The sequence below is a fragment of the Oncorhynchus mykiss genome, chromosome 2 (assembly GCF_057628025.1).
Source record: "Oncorhynchus mykiss isolate SJ-2025 chromosome 2, ASM5762802v1, whole genome shotgun sequence".
Taxonomy (NCBI): domain Eukaryota; kingdom Metazoa; phylum Chordata; class Actinopteri; order Salmoniformes; family Salmonidae; genus Oncorhynchus; species Oncorhynchus mykiss.
In genome coordinates, this window is record NC_143023.1 from 29,657,365 (window position 1) to 29,678,307 (window position 20,943).

Here is a 20,943-nt window from a genome sequence, read left to right on the forward strand (position 1 = left end):
AGGGAATTAATGATTACGGGAATAGGAATATTAGTTGTATTAATTAGGTAGGCCAGCTAAAATATTTAAATCTCCACAAAGAGCTTTGAATAACTAGGACACGGCCAGAGGCTCTTTCCCTGTCTTTCCCTCTCTCTCGCTCCCCTCTCTTTCTCTCGTGTTCTCTCTCCCCCTCTCACTCATTTGATGTCAGACACGATGCTCTTGGTAGGAGCAGCCAATGAAATGTGGATTCCTTCATTCAGGGAGCAGAAGGAGTTTAACTGAGAATTAGGGATAACTAATGGCTGCTTCTAGCCAAGCTGTAAAATGTATTCCCTTGCCACAAGGCTAATAGGCTACACAGGGGATGGAACAAGCAGGGACAGAGTAGAGAATTCCTCTTGGAATTATTATGAAGATTCTGACATGTTAACTGTTCTCTAGGTGGTCTTAATTGGCTTTGGTGCCAATCACTCTTTTGAACCTGAACAACTGTTGACCTCAGTGTTTTACCTTTTCCTTGATACCCAACTGCACTCCAGGTACCCTTCAGGTTTTCCCCTCCACCCCAGGCAGGCCTGTGACCGCCATGATGAGCAGCTCATCCAGCCCAGCTGAGTTCTACAGGGACAGCACCTCCCTCCTGTCCATAGACTCCAGCGTCTTCTACAGCGAACCCCCTCCTGTCTGTGGCGACCCACTGGACTTCTTCACCATCAATGTGGGTGGCAGCCGCTACGTTCTCTCCCAGGAGCTGCTGGCATCCCACCCAGAAACCCGGCTGGGCAAGCTGGCCCTGTCCACACGGGACTCTGCCCTAGAGCTCTGCGACGACACTGACTTCCTGGAGAATGAGTTCTTCTTCGACCGCAACTCACAGACCTTCCAGTATGTGATAAACTTCTACCGCACAGGCCACCTGCATGTCAGGGAGGAGCTTTGCGTGCTCTCCTTCCTCCAGGAGATTGAGTACTGGGGCATCGACGAGCTCTGCATCGATCCCTGCTGCCGGGGACGCTACTACCGCCGCAAGGAGCTCAAGGAGAGCCTGGACATGCGGAACGAGGCTGAGGCTGACGAAAGCCAGGACGAAGACTTCAACGACGCCGCGTGCCCAGATCTCCGCCGGCGCCTGTGGGACCTGCTGGAGAAGCCAGAGTCTTCACGAGCGGCACGCGCCTTCGGCACGCTGTCAATCATCTTCGTGGCGGTATCCATTGTCAACATTGTGCTCATCTCGCTGGACCTGGGGGATGTGGGTGGGAACGGGATCGGTGACGAGAGTGGGGGCAGTGACGGGGGTACACCTTTCTTCGTGGATGCACTGGAATATGTGTGCGTGGTGTCGTTCACTGGCGAGCTGGTGCTACGCTTCATCTGCGTACGCGACAAGTGCCGCTTCACCCGTAGCGTTCCCAATGTGATCGACCTGCTAGCCATCCTGCCCTTCTATGTGACTCTGGCAGTTGAGATTCTGCACGGTGGCTCTACAGAGCTGGAGAACATGGGCCGCGTGGTGCAGTTGCTCAGGCTCATGAGGTCCCTGCGCATGCTCAAACTGGGACGCCACTCCACAGGTAATGTAGTCATCTATCTATACATACTATCAAGGTAAGACCCAAGTGCAGACTATGTGAAGTAAAAATGTTTGACAACAGGGGTAGGCAAACAGGTCAAGGCAGACCTGGGGTGGATAATCCAGAGTAGGAGCAAAGGTACAGGATGGCAGGCAGACTCAGGGTCAGGCAGAGTGGTCAGGCGGGCAGGTAACAGGGTCAGGCAGAGTGGTCAGGTGGGCAGGTACAGGGTCAGGACAGGCAAGGGTCAAAAACCTTGAGGGCGAGAAAAAGAGAGGCTGGGAAAAGACAGGAGCTGACAGGACGTACGCTGGTAAGCTTGACAAACTAGACGAACTGGCAACAGACAAACAGAAAACACAGGTATAAGTACACAGGGAATAATGGGGAATATGGGCGACACCTGGAGGGGGGTGGAGACAAGAACAAGGACAGGTGAAACCGATCAGGGCGTGACACATACAGTATAATCATTTGTAGTAGTCACCTGGAATGCATTTCAATTAACAGGTGTGCCTTGTTCAAAGTTAAGTTGTAGAATTTCTTACCTTCTTAATGCGTTTGAGCCAATCAGTTGTGTTGGGACAAGGTATGGGTGGTATACAGAAGGTAGCCCTATTTGGTAAAAGACCAAGAACAGCTCAAATAAGCAAATAAAATGACATTCAGTCAATCATTACTTTAGGACATGAAGATCAGTCAATCTGGAAAATTTCAAGAACTCAAGTGCAGTCGCAAAAAAACATCATGCCCTATGATGGAGAACCACCACAGGAAAGGAAGACCCAGAGTTACCTCTGCTGCAGAGGATAAGTTCATTAGAGTTACTAGCCTCAGAAATTGCAGCCCAAATAAATGCTTCACAGAGAACTAAATAGCAAGAGTGAGAAAGGGAACGATGACAGGCTAGGAGAAGGAGAAAAAAATATTCATTCATATTTCAAAAATTTCCTCAGGGGATTGAGAAAGGGGGGCCTGACAAGTGAATGTTCCTGAGTCCATTTGTGTGTGTCTGTGTAAATTTGCATCCGTGCTCATGAATGGCTTGGATGTTGCGGATTTTGGCGAGGGATTGTGACATATTCCCTCTAGTATGCTACTTCAACAAATTGGTAAGTATAGCATCAGGAAAAGAAAGAGAGAAAAATTGATTTCTCCCTCTGGGTGATGGCAATTAATAAAACAGATGCTTTTAGGGGAAAAGTGTGGATTTACAGGGCATGTTCTCCACGTTGTCTACATGCTGGTGCATCTTGATATCCTTGAGGAGTCTATGACATTTGCTCAGTTTAAGTCCCATGATCTGACTAAAGTGACTTTAGTCAAACTATAAAAGCAGGAGTGTTCTTGCCAGGTGTGTGACAATATGTCTGTAACAATATCCTGAACAAAGCTGCATCCCGATAACTGTATCATCTTGCAAACAAAGATAAGTTTGCTCTACAGACCGCTAGAGGAAAAAAACTACAGCCTCCTTTTTATACTTATCTCCTATTTGAATATAATATCAGTCTTTCCTCTGCTCCTGGAGCTCTCTGGACACAGCACTCAGGGTGTCTTTCTGATCTGATTAGATAAAGGGAAAAAAAGATCATGCAAAGGCAATATGAAAACAGATACCTGAAGCTCAGAGAGACCGTAAAGCTGGCGTTGTCCTTGAGACTGTGTTATTATTATGAACCCTCCTTGTTTGTGCTCTTGGAAAGCACCCATATAATCTAATAAAGGACCCAGCTAGCACACAACATTCTGAGAGATATATGTTTCTTATAGCTTGGTGAGAGCGTGGTTGTCTTATGGTTATTTTGCATACAACCTTCCCACATACTTCTTGGAATGGTGCAGGATAGTTGCTTGACTTTGTAACATTCTCAGCACATTTAAGGAACTTGACAAAAAAAAAAATGTATTTTCTTATTGTCTTACTTCAACAAAACGTGTCCTAAATGTTCAAACATGGTTACATTTCATTTCAATTTTGGTAATGTTCTAAAAATGCTCTCCAACTCGTTTGAAATTGGCAATGTTCTCAAATAGTTCAGTGTTAAGACATTTCAGAACTTCAGCATAATGTTTCCTTTAGGATTTCTCATGGTTCTATTTAAAGTCATATTCTCACATTGTTCTCCGAGAACGTTAAGATACAACGTTCTTCTGTGTGAATTTCAGTAGTTCAGCATAATGTTTCCTATAGGTTTCCTCATGATTCTATTTGGTCATGTTCTCAAATTGTTCTGAGAACATTATGAAAACTTCCATAAAACCACAAGAAAACTTCAGTAATGTTCAGAGAACATTTTAGGAATGTGAATGAAAAATATATACATTCTGTTCTCAGCATCAACAAAACTCACTATCATCCATCTTGTTAAGTGTTCCTTTAAAATGTTTGAATAGACTATAATAAACAGCTTTGTATGAGCAGTGGCACAATGGACTAATTCCATGGATAGAGAACAGATGAGCATAGGTATGAATCTTACTGACGCTGTGCCATAAAAAATGTTTTTTTATTTTTTTGCATGATTAATGCCTAAGCAAATAAATGTCCATGTGTCCTATCTGTGCTTGTTCAACATAGTTAATCCAAACTAAGCTTGCAGTGTTAAGGCTTATTGAAACATGTTCTCAGAACATGATTTAATTACCTTCAAATAACCTAAAAATAGTCCAACGTTCTCAGAGCCTACCTAAAAATGTACCCAGAACAGGCAAAATGTTCACTTCTGTTCTCAGAACATTTAATAAACGTTCACTTTTACCGCTCAGGAAACTTACGGCTTCATTTCCAGAACCAATGGAAACCAAAAACGTGCTTTCCCACAACTTCCAAAGAACCAAATGTGCTAGCTAGGTCTCATTTTGATCCCATATAGTTTCACAAAAGTGTTTCAGTTGATCAAATCACATTTTATTGGTCACATACACATGGTTAGCAGATGTTAATGCAAGTGTAGCGAAATGCTTGTGCTTCTAGTTCTGACAGTGCAGTAATATCTAACAAGTAATCTAACAATTTCACAACAACTACCTTATACACACAAATGTAAAGGGATGAATAGAATATTTACATATAAATATATGGATGAGCGTTGGTGTGTGGCATAGGCAAGATGCAGTAGATGGTATAGAATAAAGTATATACATGAGATGAGTAATGTAGGATATGTAAACATAATTAAAGTGGCGTCATTTAAAGTGACTAGTGATTACCTTTTAAGTCCATTTATTTAAGTGGCCAGAGATTTGATAAAAATAACATAAATTATACTTGGTAAACTTCACCCAATATCTATTTTCTACTTGAGGAGTTTTGAGAGCTTTTCAAGCAATCTCAGCGTGTGAATAGTCCTACCACCTGCTCAATCTCAGTGTGTGAATAGTCCTACCACCTGCTCAATCTCAGCGTGTGAATAGTCCTACCACCTGCTCATTCTCAGTGTGTGAATAGTCCTACCACCTGCTCAATCTCAGCGTGTGAATAGTTCTACCACCTGCTCAATCTCAGCGTGTGAATAGACCTACCACCTGCTCAATCTCAGCGTGTGAATAGTTCTACCACCTGCTCAATCTCAGCGTGTGAATAGTTATACCACCTGCTCAATCTCAGCGTGTGAATAGTCCTACCACCTGCTCAATCTCAACGTGTGAATAGTTCTACCACCTGCTCAATCTCAGCATGTGAATAGTCCTACCACCTGCTCAATCTCAGCGTGTGAATAGTTCTACCACCTGCTCAATCTCAGCGTGTGAATAGACCTACCACCTGCTCAATCTCAACGTGTGAATAGTTCTACCACCTGCTCAATCTCAGCGTGTGAATAGTCCTACCACCTGCTCAATTTCAGCGTGTGAATAGTTCTACCACCTGCTCAATCTCAACGTGTGAATAGTTCTACCACCTGCTCAATCTCAGCGTGTGAATAGTTCTACCACCTGCTCAATCTCAACGTGTGAATAGTTCTACCACCTGCTCAATCTCAACGTGTGAATAGTTCTACCACCTGCTCAATCTCAGCATGTGAATAGTCCTACCACCTGCTCAATCTCAACGTGTGAATAGTTCTACCACCTGCTCAATCTCAGCATGTGAATAGTCCTACCACCTGCTCAATCTCAACGTGTGAATAGTCCTACCACCTGCTCAATCTCAACATGTGAATAGTTCTACCACCTGCTCAGTTGTGTATATTTACAGTTTTTGCACTTGTTTTAACTGCCAGCTTGCTGTTAAACTTTCCCCACTAAACTCAGTCATGAGTTTCGCACATCAACACTTGTTGTTGTTTACATGAGCTGTTTTTGGAATACAGTGTATAAATTGGATAGATGCACTACAGTACCTTCATGTTAGGCAAGTGAGTATTAAGACTGATTTAAGAGTTAATTATTCAGGTAAATTATTTTGCATACCATCAAAAGTGTACACTTTCAGCATGGTCTTCCTACAGATGGCATCATTCTAACGCGTCAGTGCAGACAGCCGTCACACTATCTAACGTTAGACAATGCACTTTCAGGTGTACGACCTGAATAAGTAATCTGTCATTTAATCTCCTTACAAGATGTATAATTAACCCCAGCCCTCTGTATCCCTGTGTCTCCCAGGCCTCAAGTCCCTGGGCCTGACCATTGCCCAGTGCTACGAAGAGGTGGGTCTCCTGCTCCTCTTCCTCTCCGTGGGCATCTCCATCTTCGCCATGGTGGAGTTTGCCCTGGAGCATGACATCCCCGGTACCTCCTTCAGCAGTGTGCCGTGTGCCTGGTGGTGGGCCACCACCTCCATGACCACGGTGGGCTACGGAGACATCCGCCCCGACACCACCCTGGGCAAGGTGCTGGCCTTTCTCTGCATCTTGTCTGGCATCCTGATCTTGGCACTGCCCATCGCTATCATCAACGACCGCTTCTCTGCCTGCTACTTCACTCTCAAGATGAAGGAGGCGGCGCTGCGGCACGGGGAGGCGCTCAAGAGGCTGGCGCGGGGTTCCCTGGGTGACTCGGAGGTGGGTGGGGCAGCAAGGGGAGGAGGGGTGAACCTGAGAGATGTTTACGCCAGGAGTGTGACGGAGATGCTGAAGCTGCAGGGGAGGGAGAGGGCCAGCACGCGGAGTAGTGGAGGGGGTGAGCTCTGGTGGTAGTGTGGAAGACGGACCACAAGGGCAGCTGTGGAGAAAAAACTATGGAAAAAGTTAAGTCAATTGGGTTAAAGATGGAATCTGCAGTTGGGGGAAACAACACTACTGGCTGCTCCACCACTGTTGTTTTTGTTGCTGAGCTGAGGAGCGTCGCGAATCGTGGTAAAAATGTTAATCGCTGTGCTCTTATCGCACGTGCAATGAAGGGCGAAAAACATTGTAAGCTGACGTGGTTGTTTCACCATTAAGGATTCCAGCTTTAGGAATACCATCAGAATATGACAACAGTGTGTACAATGTATAGGACATATCTAAAGGATGATGGGGGGACAATTACTTAAATGTCACCTGAAAGATTTGCCACAACTTTCATGCCTAACCTTTTTCGGTGTTGTGTTCTCTGACACAACTGTTGCATGTTCTGTCTCCTCTGTATGTGACACATGGCCATCTGATCATTTATCACTCCAGTGTTAATCTGCAAAATTGTAATTATTCGCCTACCTCCTCATGCCTTTTGCACACAATGTATATAGACTATTTTTTTCTACTGTGTTATTGACTTGTTTATTGTTTACTCCATGTGTAACTCTGTGTTGTCTGTTCACACTGCTATGCTTTACCTTGGCCAGGTCGCAGTTGTAAATGAGAACTTGTTCTCAACTAGCCTACCTGGTTAAATAAAGGTGTTCTCAACTAGCCTACCTGGTTAAATAAAGGTGAAATAAAAAAAATATATTAAAAAAACGTGTCACATAGACAGGATGTACAGTATAGACTGAATTATATTGTGTTTGATATTTCAAAACTTCTCTCCACTGAAAGATGCAGTATGTTGTGGTGTATAGAAACGCACAACATGATTTCATTGGAGAGCAATAAACAGATTGGACTTCTTATTCACCCCGGTCTCTTTTTCCTGCGGGGTCACTGTGAAATACCTTAAGGGCGCTGGGAGGAGGAGTCTCCGAGTCAAGTCTGTATGCAGAGCACACACAAATATACTGAACTGGTTAAAGTCATTCCACAGGGTAGGTTTAACAGAGCAAATGAAACGTGGCCATACTTTATCAATCGTTTAACATCAGTGATACTATTGAGGCCTGTATAGCATTTGGGAGGTCATCAAACGCTATTGTTTGAACTAAATATAGACAAATATAGGCTGAGGGTTTCAAGCTGTGGTTGATTTCAAATGTAATTTTGATAATAATATAATTACAATATGTTGGATTCAGGTCTGTGGAGATCTTCACACTTGCTGTAATAATCTGTTCAGAATCTCAAAAAGCTCTGACCACTTGCACCACGTATTTAAATAATCTCAATTGCAATCCAGGTCATTTGGTTGTGTTAGTATATGAAGTACAGTGATAACACGTTAAATTGTTGTATAAATGAATAAACAAACTATCTTGTATTCTCATTTGAACGTTGTTGTGCTTTTAAATGGTTGAAAGCACAGCGATAACACATTTCGGTGACAACAAAACCAAAAATCTGACATTTGATTTTCCATTGGAATTTGGTTGTGCTTTTAGAAGGAGTGAAAGCCATGTAAGGGAATCATTGTGATATTTATATATATACCACATATTTATATATATACCACATTAGGGATTCAACAAACTTTTGGTTGTATTTCTGAGTGGGTGAAAATAGGTTGTAATCTCATTGATCAACGTATCAACCAAATATTACGGAATTAAGTGGTGTGCCCAGTGGGAAGAGACTGTTCCATCTCCATAACGCAATCCAACCTGCCCTCAGAGTAGAATGTTTTCTCTATGTAGCACTAAAACATTTATCCCCTGCAGTCACCTATAAATACTGTAAATGATATACTGTACATACATACGGATTATACTGTATTTAATCATGTAGGGAAAATATTTCCAGACCATGGGATTTTTAGCCTATTCCAAACCTCACCTTCAGCCTTCTCCGAAACTGAAGAGCTTTTTCCGAACATTCTCAAGAAAGTATTGTTTTTACTCCTGACAGTCACAGATTCCCTTACATGGCTATTGGGCCACAGGGCCAGCCCCTTATCTCTTGGACATGTATGAGTCCCTGATATTATGGCCATCCTGCACAGATGTCAATGCATTATGGGCCAGTCAACATATGAGGACAGTCTAAATATTAATTAGCAGTCTGAGACATTGGGCATACAGCACCGAAGTAGTGATGAATGTTTCATTAAATGGAATAGAGTGGACTGCGTGCACATTGTAAATCTACATGTTATGGGAGCCGTTTTGAGATAAGATGTATAAGAAAATTGATTTACAGTGAACCCTTTCCCAACCATTTCTGGCCAAACAAACAAAATCGCGGTAGTTCACAGCAGTAGTTCACAGCAGTAGTTCACAGCAGTAGTTCTCAATTGGCAGAACACATTTTTCAATGTGACCCCCACAATAAATATCAGACTTGCCTGTGCTAATGTTTTTCACAGATGAAACAAAATTCTACAAATGACTTTGCTCGTGATGCGCGCCTCTCAAACAGCCTGAGAAACAAGTTAGGATACAGATCCCATTTCATGTATTATCTGACTGGCACTAGTGCTTCTAATTCAAAAATCCCATGTGCATTCCACATGTCATGTTTAGCCTATAATTGACTGTTACATTTTTTTTTCAATAATAGGAAATGTTTCAAGGCACATCTGAGAGTTCCTGGAGGCACACCAGTGGGCTGCGGCACACCGGTTGGGAACCACCTGTCTAGACGAGAGAATCAAGGACAATAAATCCACATCCATCTCCAGAGTGCATCTCAGTACACTCATTCAATATTTTTGGAGGGATTGTATAATTTATACAATGTTCTATCCTCTGTTTTTGTATTTGGGGAATAAATGACAAATAGAACTGGCATCAACCCCAGGAAAACGTTTTGTGTTGGCAGGAGAGTAATCAACATGAGAGTGATAATAGTCCTTTTAATGCTGCATCAGATGAGCCCCGTTTGAACAGGCCCTGTGAGTTTTCATAAAACACACATGAAGCTCAAATAATAAGGGAGTCAATCAGACAGAGCGCACCAATCAGCATGCTCTCTGGTGAGGCTATTGGAATAGAATTAATTAGCATGTGTTTGATCTACAGGGATGAGAGCACTATCCATGTCCCAGCTGGATAAGTACTCCCAAACCTCTGGATAAAACGTACACACACAGTCAGGCAAGCTAATTAGTAGTGTGTGTGCGTGTGCGTGTGCTCGTGCGTGTGTGCGTGCGTGTTGAACTATCCTTGTGGGCCCTGAAAAATCCTATTCTAGGGTTAGGGTTACAATTAGGGTTAGGTATAGTTTTAGGATTAGGGGTTTAGGTTAGTATTAGGTTTAAGGTTAGTGTTATGGTTAGGTTAAGGGTTAATTTAAGGAAAAATAAGATTTGGATTGGAATCAGTTATTTGGTCCCCACAAGGATACCAAAACAAAACTGTGTGTGTGTGTGCGTGCTCGTGTGTGTGTGTGTGATAGAGAGAGAAAGACAGTTAAGAGAAGGGAGAGATCAGAGAGAGAGACTGAGGGAGAGAGAGTGACTGAGGGAGAGAGAGTGTGTGTTGACAGTGATCAGACACCATCCGGACCAGGCATGTCATAACAGTTTTTACTTCAGATGCTTTATGGGTTGAGCTGTTTATTTTACTGCATCCTTTTCCTGGATTCTTTTTAGAGGATAAATCTCTTGGGTTTTACAAGCAACCCCAGTACAAGTTACTTACACTAAACAGACATACACCACTCAACCGATGTTACCTTTTCAAAAGAGTAACTATCAAACATAGGCAATAGCCACTGTATTGTTTCTCATACAGGATGGTAATAGAGAGGAGAATATAAATTGTTTTAGTTTGAATGCTAGTTGTGTCTAAGTACTTGGACCCCAAACTCAATTCCTATTTCATGGCTCTGGAAGTGTATTCACTTTGCTAACAGTTCTATCCCTGGGGTAAATATTTCTGCCTGAGGGAAATGGTTAGACATCCCGCAGCCTTGCAGCTGTTTAACATACAGCAGGTTTAGTCAGGAGACACTGATACTGAATATAGTTTACATTACTGATCACAATATCATACTTTCTTGTTCAAATCTATGTGAAATGTATGTCAAGATGTTCTATAAAAAAGATTCCATTTGATAAACAAACCCTGCCTTCTCTGATTTTACTTTCCCTGTATATCTCTGCCATCTTCTCTCTCACTCGTTCTTACTATTTTAAGATGACCGTAGAGTGGTTCAAGGAAGGATATTGCCGCTTGGACGGGCAGAAGGACATGTGCTGGGCTATGTAGTACATCTTCTTTTAAGGGTATGGGGAGAAAGAGACATGAGAAGAGATTGACCAGTAATTTCTGTTAGTATTTCACAAATAGGTCAGAGTAGCAGAGGACAGATGTGAGTATTCAGTGTGTGAGATCAATAGGATATTTATGTTTTACCCAAATGTTCCCCCTTTCCTCCCTCCCATTCATCTCTCATTTTGCTGTACTAAAGCCCTATCGGAAATAGGACACACCATCTACTGTAGGTGGGTAAAGTACCAATGCTAAAGAAAAAAGGATTTGTTACTCCGTTGTTTTTGACCTGTGTTGTCGTTTATAAACATTGTTGACATTGGCAACCAACTATGTCATCAATGTCATTTGAAGCGGTTCGGGATTGCAACTTCATGGCTAGCACAGAGCCTCAATCCGAAGCAGGATGGTGCAGAAGTCAAAATGAGGGCCAGGCATTCCCAGGGCAGAGAGAGAACAAAACACGCCATGAGGCAAAAACCCTGCTGGGCCACTCAGGGAGAGAACACCAGGCCAAGAGCACGTCCTGCTATAGCTTCAAAACTATCCTCACGTTCTAATAGTATGGTTATAAAATAATGGACTTGCAGAATCCAGCTCTTGCAATACAGAGCCTGTTGCTTGTTGCTGGGGGTATTTCAAGTGCCTCGTGTGTGTAGATATCTGGTCCTCCCCCATCGCTGAGGCCCTGAGCACAAGTCTTTCATCCCAACTTCAAACGTAGTCTCATTAAACCCTTACGTCACACAGTCCTCAAGGAAGCACAGTGCCCATTTTGGAAGCAGAATAGAGAATCGATCCCCCCTTGCTTTCCAGGGTCCCATAGTTCATTAGTATCGGCAGTCTACTCATGGTAAGTCTTTAGTAATGTCTTTAGTAGAGTTACAGTGCCATGTTCTATAAATTGTCATCAAAAGTCTTGTTAAGATGATGATCTCTGACTGTTATAATCAGTGTTTAACCATTTGGAAGTGGTCTAACAAGCTGCATGGACTTGGGGGTTCTATTACAACAGCCAATTGTAAGTATGCTTAGAATGAGTTAACTGCTATTCAGTACTGAGGTTATAAGTAGTGGTCTACATTGACGTGGTGCATGGAGAGAAAGGCATGCAGCAGTAGTGTGTTCTCCTCAAGCTCCACCCACCTGTCTGACCTCTGAACCCAACAGGGAATATCCTTTGCTTTGTCCTTGGAAGAAAACACCCCTCCTGTCTAATGTAACTGGGTTAATGATCTATTCCAAAATGGGAACACTAGCACCTGGAATTTTATACCTCCCCCATTTCCCCTAACAAAGCCTACAGTAACTCTCAAATTATAATAAATTGGTCTGATATCACTGGCGCAGTGTTTGCTTTAGACTTCTGGTATATTATTCATGGAGTTGTTATTGTTAATTTGCATGTTTCTGTTTGGTTCACTTCTTTCATATATCTTGGTTCCAACGTAAATGTAGTGACCACCTATGCTGAAAGACAAAATACGTAATTATACTGACCAAAAACATAAAACGCCATATGCAACAATTTCAACGATTAGGCCCTAATCTATGGATTTCACATGACAGGGGGCAGCCATGGGTGGGCCTGGGAGGGTCCCCCCACTGTGGAGCCAGGCCCAGCCAATCAGAATGACTCTTTCCTCACAAAAGGGATTTATTACAGACAGAAATAGTCCTCAGTTTCATCAGCTTTCCTGGTGGCTGGTCTCAGATGATCCCACAGGTGAAGAAGCCGGATGTGGGGTCCTGGGCTGGCACGGTTACACATGGACTACGGTTGTGAGGCCAGTTGGTCGTACTGCCAAATTCTCTAAAACGACATCCTGGCTTATGGTAGAGAAATTCATATTCAATTCTCTAGCAACAGCTCTGGTGGACCTGCCTGCAGTCAGAATGCTAATTGCACGCTCCCTCAAAACCTGATACATCTGTGGCATTGTGACAAAACTGCATATTTTAGAGTGGCCTTTTATCATCTCGAGCACAAGGTGCACCTGTGAAATGATCATGCTGTTTAATCAGCTTCTTGATATGCCACACCTGTCAGGTGGATGGCTTATCCTGGCAAAGAAGAAATGCTCGCTAACAGGGATGTAAACAAATGTGTGCACAAAATTGGAGAGAAATAAGCTTTTTGTGCGTATAGATAAATGTGGGTATCTTTTATTTCACCTCATGAAACATGGGACCAACACTTTACTTGTTGTGTTTATATTTTTGTTCAGTGTACATTGGGTTGAGTAACACAACTTTTAATGCTTTCATTTACAAGTGATGTTTTCAGTCCAGTTGGGAGGACTAAAAACTGACACAAGTCAAGGTGTGAGCGATTAAAACACACATATTAAGGGCTGTTATGTTACTTTATGGCTCAATACTAGAGCAGCACTCTCGGTTGAACTAAAGTGTGGTGGAGGAAAAAGGCATGAGAGTGCCACTTGGAGCTTGAGTGAGCGCTCAGCATACAGTTTCTCCTTTCTGTGTCAGTGGGTGGAATATGTAATCCATCTATGACCGTGTCAGTGGAAATCTCTAAAACACAAGTGGGCTGGATAGACTGCCAGTTGATGTTTAAAATGAGAGGAGATTAAAAACACTGTTTATTTGATAGAGCGCTTTGGATTAGGTTGCCTTTTGATATTGATATACAGTGCATTTGAGAAATTATTCAGACCCCTTCACCTTTTCCACATTTTGTTACAGCCTTATTCTAAAATTGATTAAATAAAAAATGTTTGTCATCAATCTACATACAATACCCCATAATGACAAAGAAAAAACACACTTTTATAAATTAAATACCTTGTTCAGACCCTTTTGCTATTAGACTCAAAATGGAGCTTAGGTGCATCCTATTTCCATTGGTCATCCTTGAGATGTTTTGACAACTTGATTGGAGTCCACCTGTGGTAAATTCAATGTATTGGACATGATTTGGAAAGGCACACACCTGTCTATATAAGGCACCACAATTCACAGTGCATGTCAGAGAAAAAGTAAGCCATGAGGTTCAAGGAATTGTCCGTAGAGCTCAGAGACAGGACTGTGTCGAGGCACAGATCTGGGGAAGGGTACCAAAAAATATCTGCAGCATTTGAAGGTCCCTAAGATCACAGTGGCCTCCATCATTCTTAAACGGAAGAAGTTTGGAACCACCAAGACTCTTCCTAGAGCTGGCCACCCGGCCAAACTGAGCAATCGGGGGAGAAGGACCTTGGTCAGGGAGGTGACCAAGAACCCGATGGTCACTCGGACAGAGCTCTAGAGTTCCTCTGTGGAGATGGGAGACAAGGACAACCATCTCTCCAGAAGGACAACCATCTCTGCAGCACTCCACCAATCAGGCCTTTATGGTAGAGTGGCCAGATGAAAGCCACTCCTCAGTAAAAGGCACATGACAGCTTGCTTGGAGTTTGCCAAAAGGCACCTAAAGGACTCTAAGACCATGAGAAACAAGATTCTCTGGTCTGGTCTGATGAAACTAAGATTGAACTCTTTGGCCTGAATGCCAAGCGTCACATCTAGAGGAAACCTGGCACCAGCCCTACGGTGAAACATGGTGGTGGCAGCATCATGCTGTGGGGATGTTTTTCAGCTGCAGAGACTAGTCAGGATCGAGGGAAAAATGAAAGGAGCAAAGTACAGAGTGTTCCTTGATGAAAATCTGCTTCAGAGAGCTCAGGATCTCAGACTGGGGCGAAGGTTCACCTTCCAACAGGACAACGACCCTAAGCACACAGCCAAGGCAAAGTAGGAATGGCTTCGGGACAAGTCTCTGAATGTCCTTGAGTGGCCCAGCCAGAGCCCGGACTTGAACCCAACCGAACACCTCTGGAAAGACCTGAAAATAGCTGTGCATCAACGCTCCCCATCCACCCTGACAGAGCTTGAGAGGATCTGCAGAGAAGAATGGGAGAAACTCCATAAATACAGATATGGGAAACTTGTAGTGTCATGCCCCAAAATACTCGAGGCTGTAATCGCTGCAAAGGTGCTTCAACAAAGTACTGAGTAAAGGGTCTGAATACTTATGTGTATGTGATATTTCCGTTTTTTATTTTGTATAAATTTGCTATAATTTCCAAAAATGTTTTTTTTTGCTTTGCCATTATGGGTATTGTGTGTAGAATGATTTAACGGTTTAATAAAGTATAGAATGAGGGTGTAACGTAATAAAATGTGGAACAAAGTCAAGGGGTCTGCATACTTGCCAAATGTATGTTTTAATTGGAACAGCTTTTTAAAAAGTGTGAATTAAGTTAGGATGATTTTTCTGTCTTTCACTTTTCCTCTCGTAAATAACATGTTTGACTTAACTAGGCAAGTCAGTTAAGAACAAATTCTTATTTACAATGACGGCCTAACCCAGCCAAACTCTAACCCGGACGACACTGAGCCAATTGTGCGCCGCTCTAGGGGACTCCCAAGCACAGCTGTTTGTGATACAGCCTGGAATCGAACCAGGGTCTGTAGTGATGCCTCTAGCAATGAGAAGCAGTGCCTTAGACCGCTGCGCCACTCGGGAACTCTTAATCATACTCACAGTTTAATACCTTCATCATTTTTAATCGATGAGTGAAAATAATTTCAATCAAGTCGTGGTGAACCAGTCAGAGGTAGGATTTATTCCTTGTGGAAGCCTTTGATCACCTGATGTCTGAATGAGTGTCACCAGGCGTCATCTCCACACTCCAACAGCATCGTAATACAAAACAAATTGTCAGCTTAGAGTGTGTCTCTGTTGATTAATCCTCACAATGTATGCATTGACACATCCAACCTGTACATTTCTACAATTAATCAAAATCAAATGTATTTATATAGTCCTTCTTAGATCAGCTAATATCTCAAAGTGCTGTACAGAAACCCAGCCTAAAACCCAAAACTGCAAGCAATACAGGTGTAGAAGCACGGTGGCTAGGAGAAACTCCCTAGAAAGGCCAAAACCTAGGAAGAAACCTAGAGAGGAACCAGGCTATGAGGGGTGGCCAGTCCTCTGGCTGTGCCGGGTGGAGATTATAACAGAAAATGGCCAAGATGTTCAAATGTTCATAAATGACCAGCAGGGTCAAATAATAATAATCACAGTAGTTGTCGAGGGTGCAACAGGTCAGCACCTCAGGAGTAAATGTCAGTTGACTTTTCAAAGCCGATCATTCAGAGTATCTCTACTGCTCTTGCTGTCTCTAGAGAGTTGAAAACATCAGGTCTGGGACAGGTAGCACTTCCGGTGTACAGGTCAGGGTTCCATAGCTGCAGGCAGAACAGTTGAAACTGGAGCAGCAGCACGGCCAGGTGGACTGGGGACAGCAAGGAGTCATCAGGCCAGGTAGTCCTGAGGCATGGTCCTAGGGCTCAGGTCCTCCGAAAGAGAGAAAGAAAGAAAGAGAGAATTAGAGAGCGCATATTTAAATTCACACAGGACACCAGATAAGACAGGAGAAATACTAGATATGACAGACTGACACTAGCTCCTCGACACAAACTACTGCAGCATAAATACTGGAGGCTGAGACAGGAGGGGTCAGGAGACACTGTGGCCCCATCCGATGAAACCCACGGACAGGGCCAAACAGGCAGTATATAACCCCACCCACTTTGCCATAGCACAGCCCCCACACCACTAGAGGGATATCTTCAACCACCAACTTACCATCCTGAGGCAAGGCCGAGTAAAGCCCACAAAGATCTCCGCCACGGCACAACCCAAGGGGGGCGCCAACAAAGACAGGAAGGCCACGTCGGTGACTCAACCCACTCAAGTGACGCACCCCTCCTAGGGACGGCATGGAAGAGCACCAGTAAGCCAGTGACTCAACCCATGTAATATGGTTAGAGGCAGAGAATCCCAGTGGAGAGAAGGGAACCGGCCAGGCAGAGACAGCAAGGGCTGTTCGTTGCTCCAGTGACTTTCCGTTCACCTTCACACTCCCGGGCCAGACCACACTGAAGAGATGAGTCTTCAATAAAGACTTAAAGGTTGAGACCGAGTCTGCATCTCTCACATGGGTAGGCAGACCATTCCATAAAAATGGAGCTATATAGGAGAAAGCCCTGCCTACAGCTGTTTGCTTAGAAATTCTAGGGACAATTAGGAGGCCTGCGTCTTATGACTGTAGTGTACGTGTACAGCAGGACCAAATCGGAAAGATAGGTAGGAGCAAGTCCATATAATGCTTTGTAGGTTTGCAGTAAAACTTTGAAATCAGCCCTTGCCTTAACAGGAAGTGTCACGCCCTGACCATAGAGAGCCTTTTTATTCTCTATTTTGGTTAGGTCGGGGTGTGACTAGGATGGGTAATCTAGGTGGTTTTATTTCTATGTTGGCCTGGTATGGTTCCAAATCAGAGGCAGCTGTTTATCGTTGTCTCTGATTGGAGATCATATTTAGGCAGCCATTGGAATAGGGTCCAGTATGCAGCTTGAAGGTTTAGAGGCCATGATTATTTTCATCATTGTGTCAAGAGATATAGTACTAAAACACTTGAGTGTCTCCCTTGATCCTAGGTCCTGGCAAAGTTGTGCAGACTCAGGACAACTGAGCTTTGGGGGAATACGCAGATTTAAAGAGGAGTCCGTAATTTGATTTCTAATGATCATGATCTTTTCCTCAAAGAAGTTCATGAATTTATTACTGCTGAAGTGAAAGCCATCCTCTCTTGGGGAATGCTGCTTTTTAGTTAGCATTGCGACAGTATCAAAAATAAATGTTGGATTGTTCTTATTTTCCTCAATTAAGTTGGAAAAATAGGATGATCGAGCAGTGAGGGCTCTTCGATGCACGGTACTGTCTTTCCAAGCTAGTCGGAAGACTTCCAGTTTGGTGTGGCGCCATTTCCGTTCCAATTTTCTGGAAGATTGGGTATTTTCTGTATACCAGGGAGCTAGTTTCTTATGACAAATGTTTTTAGTTTTTAGGGGTGAGACTGCATCTAGGGTATTGCGCAAGGTTAAATTGAGTTCCTCAGTTAGGTGGTAAACTCATTTTTGTACTCTGACGTCCTTGGGTAGGCAGAGGGAGTCTGGAAGGGTATCTAGGAATCTTTGGGTTGTCTGAGAATTTATAGCACGACTTTTGATGATCCTTGGTTGGGGTCTTAGCAGATTATTTGTTGCGATTGCAAACATAATAAAATGCTGGTTAGATAGTCCAGGATTATGAGGAAAAACATTAAGATCCACAACATTTATTCCACGGGACAAAACTAGGTCCAGAGTATGACTGTGGCAGTGAGTAGGTCCGGAGACATGTTGGACAAAACCCACTGAGTCGATGATGGCTCCGAAAGCCTTTGGGAGTGGGTCTGTGGACTCTTCCATGTGAATATTAAAGTCACCCAAAATGAGAATATTATCTGCCATGACTAAAGGTTCCGATAGGAATTCAGGGAACTCAGTGAGGAACGCTGTATATGTCCCAGGAGGCCTGTAAACAGTAGCTATAAAAAGTGATTGAGTAGGCTGCATAGATTTCATGACTAGAAGCTCAAAAGACGAAACGTTTTTTTTTTTTGTAAATTGAAATTTGCTTTCATAAATGTTAGCAACACCTCCGCCTTTGCGGGATGCACGGGGGGATATGGTCACTAGTGTAACCAGGAGGTGAGGCCTCATTTAACACGGTAACTTCATCAGGCTTAAGTCATGTTTCAGTCAGGCCAATCACATCAAGATTATGATCAGTGATTAGTTCATTGACTATAACTGCCTTTGAAGTGAGGGATCTAACATTAAGTAGCCCTATTTTGAGATGTGAGGTATCCCAATCTCTTTCAATAATGTCAGGAATGGAGGAGGTCTTTATTCCAGTGAGATTGCTAAGGCGAACACCGCCATGTCTAGTTTTGCCCAACCTAGGTCGAGGCACAGACATGCTCTCAATGGGGATAGCTGAGCTGACTACACTGACTGTGCTAGTGGCAGACTCCACTAAGCTGGCAGGCTGGCTATCTCATTGTGGAGCTAGGGGAGTTCGGTCTATGTTCGTAGATAAGATGAGAGCACCCCTCCAGCTAGGATGGAGTTCGTCACTCCTCAACAGGCCAGGCTTGGCCCTGTTTGTGGGTGAGTCACTGAAAGAGGGCCAATTATCTGCAAATTCTATATTTTGGGAGGGGCAGAAAACAGTTTTCAACCAGCGATTGAGTTGTGAGACTCTGCTGTAGAGATCATCACTCCCCCCACCTGGGAGGGGGCCAGAGACAATTACTTGATGCCGACACATCTTTCTAGCTGATTTACAAGCTGGATGATTAGTTTTAAGTCTAATACTGCGGGTAATGGAGTCTCCAATGACTAGGGGTTGTCAATTTGTCAGAGCTAATGGTGGGAGCCTTCGGTGTCTCAGACCCCATAACGGGAGGAGTAGAGACCAGAGAAGGCTCGGCCTCTGACTCTGACTCGCTGCTTAATGGGGAGAACCGGTTGAAAGTTTCCGTCGGCTGAATGAGCATTCCTACAGCATTTCCCTCCAGAAGCCATGAGAAAGTTGTCCGGCTGCGGGGACCGTGCGAGGGGATTTATACTAACGTTACTATCTGTACTTACTGGTGGCACAGACGCTGTTTCATCCTTTCCTACACTGAAATTACCCTTGCCTAACGATTGCGTCTGAAGCTGGGCTTGCAAATGCCACCTCATGGCAGCTGGGAGAGAGCAGCCGTAAGGCGATCGTTCTCCTGTATATTATGAGTACAGCGACTACAATTAGAAGGCATCATGTTAATGTTACTACTTCGCTTCGGCTGGTGGAGTTCCTGACGAACCATGTCCAGATAAAGCGTCCAGAGTGAAAAAGTTGAATGAAAAAAAAGTTGAGTGAGGGAAAAACTAAAAATATAAAAAGTAAAAACTGTAAAGTTGTCAGGTAGCAAAGTAAGGTTAGCAACAAAACGCACAGCAGCACGTAAACAAGTCTGCAAGTTGTGACCGCTTACCCTCTTCAAATCCTAACCATATAGGAGGGTAAATGCTAAACTGACCTTTACTGTCTAGCTAGGGGCAACTTCTTCCCTCTACATGTTTGATTGTCCTTCTCTCTTTTCTAGTTGTTCAGTGACTTTCCTATTTTTTATGTCTGAATATAGCGACAGACATAAGACTACATTGAAAATGTCAGCCTGAGATAAACCAGCTTCCAACCTAAGTGACACTAATTAGTTATTGTGTGAAACACTTTGTTCAAAGTGACAACTGGGTTTTAAATATCATCCAAAATATTTCGCTGTGAGCCTCTAGGGCCCACACATTTTGGGAAGGGATTTGCACATTGGCGAAGCAGTCCCATGCTAAAAAGACTAAAGAGAGAGAGAGAGAGTAAATCAAAATGACTACGACACATTGTAGTCTAAAGGAATGACTCACACCCTGATTTTAATACAACATCATAGGCATTGCTGACTCTAAAGCTAAATGTTCATATTTATCCAGTGCCAGAGTTAGCTCAAGGGCTAAACATACGCATGTCATAAATATCTTTCTATGCTTAACTTCACTAGGGTAGGGGGCACTATTTTCACTTCCGGATGAAAAGTGTGCCCGAAGTAAACTGCCTGCTACTTAGGCCCAGAAGCTAGGATATGCAGGTAATTGGTAGATTTGGATAGAAAACACTCTAAAGTTTCCAAAAATTTTAAAAAATGTCTGTGAGTATAACAGAACTGATTTGGCAGGCGAAAACCTGAGAAAAATCCATCCAGGAAGTGGGATTTTTTAAATGTTTGTAGTTTTCTATTGAATGCCATTATAGTATCCATTGACTTAGGACTCAAATTGCACTTCCTATGGCTTCCACTAGAAGTAAACAGTCTTTAGAAATTGTTTCAGGCTTGTATTCTGAAAAATTAGGGAGTAAGAACTCTCTGAATGAGTGGACACTACAGTGTCCCAGAGCTTTTTCATGTGCATGACCGAGAGAACGCCTTTCTTGTTTAC

General features: G+C 43.3%; 1 protein-coding gene across 1 annotated transcript; it reads left to right on the forward strand.

Moving 5' to 3' along the window:
* The first annotated feature begins 530 nt into the window (after window positions 1-530).
* LOC110486681 (potassium voltage-gated channel subfamily V member 1-like) lies at window positions 531-7,595 on the forward strand. Its single transcript, XM_021558454.3, has 2 exons — window positions 531-1,559; window positions 6,168-7,595. Exons 1-2 carry the CDS (start codon window positions 572-574, stop codon window positions 6,698-6,700), a joined length of 1,521 nt encoding a protein of 506 aa, XP_021414129.3. The 5' UTR covers window positions 531-571; the 3' UTR covers window positions 6,701-7,595.
* The last annotated feature ends 13,348 nt before the right edge of the window (window positions 7,596-20,943 follow it).

What these genes read in the sequence shown, in the direction of transcription:
- LOC110486681 (XM_021558454.3), top strand. Translation starts at nt 572, where the DNA reads ATGATGAGCAGCTCATCCAGCCCAGCTGAGTTCTACAGGGACAGCACC. An exon ending in ACTGGGACGCCACTCCACAG is followed by an intron (nt 1,560 to 6,167) that starts GTAATGTAGTCA and finishes TGTGTCTCCCAG; the next exon opens with GCCTCAAGTCCCTGGGCCTG.